Source organism: Mizuhopecten yessoensis, unplaced genomic scaffold (genome assembly GCF_002113885.1).
Source record: "Mizuhopecten yessoensis strain PY_sf001 unplaced genomic scaffold, ASM211388v2 scaffold8123, whole genome shotgun sequence".
NCBI classification, from domain to species: domain Eukaryota; kingdom Metazoa; phylum Mollusca; class Bivalvia; order Pectinida; family Pectinidae; genus Mizuhopecten; species Mizuhopecten yessoensis.
Genome location: NW_018407390.1, coordinates 2,820,386 through 2,828,947, shown reverse-complemented (window position 1 = coordinate 2,828,947; position 8,562 = coordinate 2,820,386). Strand labels below are relative to the sequence as shown.

At 36.6% G+C, this 8,562-nt stretch overlaps 1 protein-coding gene across 1 annotated transcript in view; it reads left to right on the top strand.

Annotated features, from left to right (window-relative positions):
- LOC110454976 (molybdopterin synthase catalytic subunit-like) overlaps positions 1 to 8,562 on the top strand; it is a 32,572-nt gene that overhangs the window by 9,580 nt on the left and 14,430 nt on the right. Inside the window, exons 3-4 of the mRNA XM_021504822.1 lie at positions 82 to 236; positions 2,542 to 2,638. Of these exons, the coding sequence (XP_021360497.1) occupies positions 2,542 to 2,638 (97 nt within the window). The 5' untranslated portion in view covers positions 82 to 236. The remainder of the gene's footprint in view (positions 1 to 81; positions 237 to 2,541; positions 2,639 to 8,562) is intronic.

Below are 8,562 nucleotides of genomic sequence, written 5' to 3'. Positions count from 1 at the left end.
TTGTGTTGTATAGTTTACAGGTGATAGCTGACAATTTGGTGGTGTCTGTTAAATACAGTCTGATTGTATTGTGTTGTATAGTTTACAGGTGATAGCTGACAATTTGGTAGTGTCTGTCAACGAAGACTACCTACTGGCTGGACAGGAAGTACACCTGAATGCTGGGGATGAGGTTGCAGTGATCCCACCGATCAGTGGAGGGTAGACAGCGTGTCGGACAAGCTCCATAAACATAGGTAAAGGGATTAACCCTTTCACCACCGTAGACCATAATGGACTCATCCCTATAAATGCATGGTAGAGTCTACTAAAGTTACCTAGGGGTGAAAGGGTTAAACAAGAAAATGCAGCAAAACAGATAGTGAGACGAAAATCACTTACTGACAGTCAAACAACCACAAGGGACAGATCCTGCACGCTTGAATTTATTCCTCAAATATTAATGGCATTCATTTTAATGATAAGAATATTCTGTTCATGCTCAATATCCTAACAAACTGCACTATTTACACTCAATAATTTCCCCAGGGTACGAAAATGTACTTTGTTTTACTGCATGTTTAAATGTCAACAATTTGGTTATAACATCACCTCCTAAGAGAGAATTAAAGTACAGTACATATACGAAAAATATCATTTATACTTGCCTGGGTTTTTTTACAATGATTTTATTTGATAATGTACTTTTAAATAAACTATAGCAACTGTCTTCTGGGTTAAAGTGTTAAATATAGCCCCTTTTTATACGACCTTCAAATTTGACGGCAGTTATTATGGTATGGCGTTGTCCGTCCATCCGATGTAAACTTTGTTGGTCCGGCAATCTCCTCCTACATTTGTCGACCGATCTCTTAGAAACTTAGTATACATGATAATCATGATATGAAGTTGTGTCTCCCTTAAAAGAATTTTGATTCAACAATTTTTCCAAAAGTTATTGCCCTTTGTTCATTTCAGTATTTGATTTTTGTCCGGAGATCTCCTTCTACATTTTTCAACGAATCTCTTTGAAACTTGGTATACTTTATAATCATGATATGAAGTTGTGTCTCCCTTAAAAGAATTTCGATTCAACGATTATTGCAAATTTTATTGCCTTTTGTTCATTTCAGTATTTGATTTTTTGTCTGGAGATTTTCTCCTACATTTTATACAGCATGTCAGCTAACCACTCTTAGAATGATGCAGATCTTATTTCAATAGTAATCAGGTTGTCTCTGTCTGTCAGCTTATTGCTTTCCGTTCCTTACCCTATGAAGTTTTTGAATGAATTTACTTGGTTTACTATTTATCCACGATTTTTCCTGGGGTTTAATGTGCGACATATTTGACACATGTTTATTGAGGCTGCTGTATTCTGATTAGTTCCATAGCCTTCCGCACAATATCCTATGTGTCATCATGGTCCAATTTTGATTCAGCTTGCCTGGCATTCTACTTATTTGAGTTTCTCTTTGGAGTTTAATGTTTGGCATATTCTTTGCATAATAAATGAGGCTGCTACGTTTGATTGGCATATTGCTTTCTGTGCTAATTTTACAACATCAGGATCAAATTTAGATCAACCTTTCTTGGTGTATTTTCTTGGGTTTTATCTTTAAAGGAAATTCAACGAATATTTAATAAACTACTATTCTGATTGGCTAATTGTTTTCTGTGCAACACCCTACGAGGGAATGATTGGATATTGTATGATACCCAAGCCTTTGCTCAGTTTTTATGTTTGCCAAGATCTGATTGGCTAATAGATTTCTGTGTAATAGCTTATGATGAAATTACCAGATTTTGATTGAACTTGCCTGGTTGACTATGTAACCCAATATCTCACTCTGGTCTCATGGTAGGTAGATTCTGAGCATGTTCAATGCTGCTGCTCAGTTCACATTGGCTCTGGCTCTCTTGAGTAATAATCCTATGTAGGAATGATAAGATTTTAATTGAACTTGCCTTGTGCATAATTTACCAAATTTCCTGCCTGAGTTCAACAGTAATGCGTTTTGGTAGATATCCTACATTGTTATTTCCTCTTTTTTGCAGGTATTTTAATCCAAGGTTTCTCATTTGCTGACACATATTAATACTACTTTTGTTTTATTGATATGATTTTGTTCATATTAAATTGTAAATGAGACTTAAGGAATAGTGAACATGGTGAAAAAGAACTTACTATAACCCCATCCTATAAAACAAAATGGCTGCCATGGCTTCTGATCGGCGCCTTTCAAATTGAAATTTTCTGATTTTGCTCATACTTGATGTTTACAGACATTTGTCAGATTACAAACATTAATGCTTTATTACCAATAATTCAAAATCCAAAATGATCACTGTGGCCTCTGCTTGGCGATTATAGGGGAGATATACATGCAGACAAGTTGTAGGGCCTTTGCTGACCTGTCGGTGTTCTACATCCTACATAGCTTGTGCCGAAGAGCTCCCTCATAGTTTATTATTCCTACGTAGATGAAACAGACCAGTTTCAATGTAATCCCTGTGAAGTTGTACCGAAGTTTCAGTTGTTATTACCTTGTGTTATTCCAGATGGATCATGTAGAGGTGACAGAGGACAGGATCAGTACAGACCACACCACCAGTCTTGTATCCTCCCCCACATGTGGCGCCATCTCTGTCTTCATCGGTATGTTCAAATGCAGAATCATCCACGATACTCCAGGGACTACGCTCACTTATGCTCTCTGCACCCCTGAAATATGTCACAACAAAATTGAAGGCACAAAGATAGCTATTTGATTGGTCTCAGGTGAAAAGGCCTGACCAATAGCTATAGCTAGGCTGATACCTGTCCTTTGAAGATTACAAAGGGGCAACATCCAACTTCAAAGCCAGTCAATTTTACCGTTAGGCAATCTCGAGATTCTTTTGATGTACATCAAAGGATTAAACTATTCTCTTTATCCACAAGGCTGTGAGTTCAGAGCCTTCAATTTCTTCATGACATAGTCCAGGGGTGCAGAGAGCATAAACACTTGTATCAGACTCATGTTGTGCAGGCCTTGTAGACCCTTTTAGTTTCAAATGAAAGTATTATTTTGAAGTCAAACATTAATTGATGTTGGACCCTTTCTTTTTTTGAGGCACTCCCTGTTCTATAATTTCACTTTTTAATTTCAATTGACTAATCAAAAAGAATTTGACAAGGTGCTACTCCTATATCAGTCCTCTCATACTCATTCAAATATATATATATATTGAGATACATGTATTGAGATATAGAGTTTCCTCTTGACTTTCTTGGTATTTACAATGCCCAGTCGACTTTCACAATTCATAATACAGAATGGGTTGTACAGACCTGATTGTCCTATGTAAGTGTGTAATTATGAACACATAATGTACAAATGTAATCCTTGTGTTAGATACCTGTCTGTCTGGCCTCTCTATATGTGCTTAAGACCTTTTGAATAACGCAACTGATTTGGCATTTTAAATTTCTCTCATGTATGGTGAGAAACTGCCCTCATATGCCACTATCATGCTGTTCTCAACCTGTGAAAGAATAGTATTGATTTTCTCATTATACTAGAAGGTGCTATATTGAGGTATGAATTATTATAGAAGAAAGTTTCTTCTTTGTGTTGACTCAAGGTAATGTTCTAGCTTTCAGATTTGTGACTCAAGGTAATGTTCTAGCTTTCAGATTTGTGAACTCTACAGTACACTGTGTATTCAAGGGTATATACAAGACATGTGAGGATATTGAAAAAAACATCAGTGGTTTTTCAGGCTTCTGTGCTGCAACTGATCACAAGACAAAACAACAATCATGTCTCATCTATAATTCACGGCCTTGCTAAGTTCTCCTGATTCCTCTCATAAACACATATAAGGGGTGCTACTGATGGAGGGAAGAGTAACGCACACCTCACGTAAAAAGGTGCAACTACAGTCTGCCTCCCGGGTCTGTAGTATTGGTCTGTGCATGTCTGATGGGAATGGCCAGAGGTGACCAAGCATTAAGTAAAACAAGTGCATGAGAATAAATACTTGTGGTTTTTCGAATGCCAACTTTCCACGTAAATGAATAACTGATCTGCTAAAGAGGGCTTTTACGTCCCTCCAAGGTCAACATTCTGTCTGTTTACAGAGATGCTGTGGGTACTCAGGTTTCTGTAGTGATGCTTAGAGGTTACCAGAGTAGGAAATAACTATCTTCTTTTAAAAAGTTCAACGGGCGTAGATATAGTCAAAACATCCTCCTTAGGGTCTCTTTGAATTAATCGCATACCAGATTTGGTGCACGCTTCAGTGAATGTTTTCTTTTATACTGGAACGTGTCCACAAACTCTCTGTTCACGGAAGGAAAGGCGATTTATTTATCTCTGTTACTGCACCAGTATTGCAGACCAAGGGTATCATACCACTGTTTCTATATCCTGACACCTCCAAGTCGGCCAGGGGAGTTGGCCACCTAAATATAAGAGCGAAATTAGATCAAGGGTCAAGTATACTACAGGTTAGGATATATGTATGTTATATGGATATAAGCCGAAAAATTGTCCAATAACGGGCCTCGACACATGTCCTTTCTCACACTTATTGAACAGTTTGAGGCTTACATCTAACTTAAAACATAGTCCCCTCTGAGTGCCTCTAATGCTGATTCAGGTAACAAATTCCCAATTGGTGTTCACTGACCTATTTAACTTATTGGAAAGTATAAGGTGAACCTATTGTCACACTCATGCAAACCTCATGCATACATACTGTGTAGTGCTTTAAATTTTTGCGGGGTCAATATTTCACGGTTTCTTATGCAGTACCTTTTTCGGAGGTTAAATTTCACTGTGCACCTGAATCCCATGTGTCGTGCACAGTATTTTGAGTGTCACAATTTAACGGTTAAACCTTGAAATACTGGTAAACCGTTTGAAAACACTGATCCCAAGCATCGTCATCCGCCAGTGACTTCACTTTGAGGAAAATTTAATGTGTATATATGTACCTTTGTAGGAGTAAACTGTGATCAATTATTCACCTACCGTGTACACATAAATATGGTGTGGCAACTCATAGGTAAGAGTTGTTTTCACATGGATTGTCCAGTTGTTCGGTAATAATCTTATTTGAGCTCATTTAAGCTAGCTTGCATAACAGCGTTGAGTTACAAGTTGTGATAAGGTCTGTGAAAGTGATTAACTTTTTCAGTGATTTCGCTGGTGTATAGAGTTGGCAGCTCTTAGTCAAAGCGCGAATATAGCGATATTAAAACCCCCACGAAATATAGCGATATTAAAACCCCCACGAAATATAGCCACTAGACAGTAACTTTGGACTCTGTGGATTCACATGTGTTCCTATGGCACAATGTCCTCTGACAATGAGGAGGATCTTTTTTCAAACTCAGTCAGAATTTAAGGACGCTTGAGAGAATGCACATTTTGGAAATGGAAAAGGTAAAAAAACCAAATCATATGGTAAAAGTGTGTTTCTTTATTTACTACACATTATAAATATTTTAGCATAACATCTAAATTATTAACAATAGCACAAATCAGGTGTAATTGAGATGTGATTTCTCAAAAAGTTTTGAACTGGAAATAAAATGGCTATGGCACATGCCAGGTGAATATGGGTCAGGCCGCGATATGACACATTGAAAATTATCACACATACGAAGCAACCCAAACGAGTATGTTGGTTCTGATCCTTACGATATTCAGCTGATAATTAAGTTACAGCATCGCGATTTGATGATAAGGATGAAGATTTCCCGTGAGGTAGCTCTATATAGATTATTGCATTTGTTATTGGATGGAGTGGTGTTGTGAGGGACTCTTGTACTCTAGTTATTTTATGGTACAATGTAGTTATTTGTACAATAAACTAACTGGATTGATGCCAATTATATTTATGATCATACAACTGTTTATTTATACATTGGTGCCGTCACTGCACTATACCTGCCTTCAGGAAGCACTCTTTATAATGATTTCTCCATAGAAAACTACCAGAACAAACATTCCCTATGAAGAGATTTTAATTAAAATTAAAGAGCTTTTTACTCACATAAATTCAAAACAGGAAACTATACCTACGATCAGTTAAAATATTGTAACATTTTCAAATGCTTAATACTTACACTAAAAAAAACCAGTTCTCAAAACAATCTACCTCCAACACAACTAGTTATGTATGATCCATGCTTTCATTGTTTAGCTATTTTAAATCTTATTAAATGGTGTCATCTTGATTAAACTTCTTTTTACTTCTATCACCTACTATCCGCAATATTTGCAATGATTGTACTGTCTGTTGTCCCTCCTGATAAAGAATGACGATGTCAGTCGAACCTCGGATTCGCCAAACACCATTTATTCCCCAAACTATTGATCTGGACCCTACGAGTTGAGTTAGTGGGGTTTTACTGTACATACTGTAAGCTTATAAAGTGTACATTTATCTTCAATGAGTTTATCAGTTGTAAATTAGCATTTCAAACAGGTATTTTCAGGTGTGGAACAACACATTGTTGTATAAAAGAGGTACATGTCAATGACTAGTACATTTTACATGCTACTGTAGTATGACAAATTCAACCTTTAAAGTTTATCAGTATACGTCTTTTGTAAGCCAAAGTTTACATGAAAAATATTTTCAGGAAACAGGAAACCAAAAGGTCATGCAAGATCACTAGAGTTCATTTTTTAAAGGAATTGTTTTTAGATATCTTTTACAAAAATCAAGTTTCTAACAACAAATATGTAACACTGGGACTAGGTGCTGTACTATATAGTAAATAATTAACTAAGGGAGATGTTTACTGTGTGATTAAAACTAACTCCAGGAGTAAGTTTTTTATATTGATTGTACATTAATGAGATTGAGTAAGAACAGTTTTTGTTAGATGCTAGATTGATGTTTTCTAAAGATTTTAAAAACAGGGTACTATTAAGTAACACTATAATCACATTTATCTTGCGTGTCGTCATGAGCTAGCGCATGCTTCCAACTCTTAATTACAACGCGCCTTAAACATGATACACTCGCAGAAGCATTGTATTTGTATGTATGAATTGAAACATAAAAAAGTTAACATGTATTGTCTTGATTTTGCACCTGATGTTATCATGTGATCATTTTACATTTGTTTTCAGTAAGTTCATTTTAAATATGGGGATGATTACATAATTACTGTTCTTAAGTTTCCTTACGTAGCAACTTTAATTACAATGGTAACATGAATGTGAAAATACATAAAATATCAGTGAACTAACCTTTAAATCATCAATTGAATATTAAACTAAAAGTACTTGACTGAACTATACTCTATGTGAAAACATCTGCAGAATGATTCAACCGTGCCCAACGTAAAATGGCTTATAAGGATAATTCCTAGCATCAATCAAACCAGGAAGATCCTGGAATAGAACTGTAATTATGTGGTGTTTCATGTTCTGTAACCTCAAGTAGTGATCTTCCTGTTGTTTTCACACTGCACAGAGATTTCGCCAAGATAACCGCACAGAACCTGGAGATAAGTCTAGTTTATATATAGACCCAGAAGGAAGGTAAAATCTATAGTCCAAAATGGAGATGAACTGAAGTCTGGTTAGCTTAAGAAACATAAAACAGAAATATTTATTTCAAATTACATACTTCATAATGTCACATTTTACTGTTCAAAACAGAAATTAAAATTGTATGTAGGTGTGAATTGTTTGCCTCCTGCTGACTATCTTAATTGAACAGATAAACAGATTTCACCAAAACAAGCTTACAGTTCTACTTATACATATACCTGGGTATACAGACCTGAGATATGTATACCTGGGTATACAGACTGAGATATGTATACCTGGGTAGTGGGTATACAGACCTGATATGTGTATACCTGGGTATACAGACCTTAGATATGTATACCTGGGTATACAGACCTGAGATATGTATACTTGGGTATACAGACCTGAGATATGTATACCTGGGGATACAGACCTGAAATATGTATACCTGGGTATACAGACCTGAGATATGTGTACCTGGGTAGTGGGTATACAGACCTGATATGTGTATACCTGGGTATACAGACCTTAGATATGTATACCTGGGTATACAGACCTGAAATATGTATACCTGGGTAGTCGGTATACAGACCTGAGATATGTATACCTGGGTATACAGACCTGAGATATGTATACCTGGGTATACAGACCTGAGATATGTATACCTGGGTAGTGGGTATACAGACCTGATATGTGTATACCTGGGTATACAGACCTTAGATATGTATACCTGGGTATGCAGACCTGAGATATGTATACCTGGGAATACAGACCTGAGATATGTATACCCGGGTATACAGACCTGAGATATGTGTACCTGGGTAGTGGGTATACAGACCTGAGATATGCAGGTCTGTATACCTGGGTATACAGGCCTGAGATATGTATACTTGGGTATACAGACCTGAGATATGTATACCTGGGTATACAGACCTGAGATATGTATACCTGGGTATACAGGCCTGAGATATGTATACTTGGGTATACAGACCTGAGATATGTATACCTGGGTATACAGACCTGAGATATGTATACCTGGGTA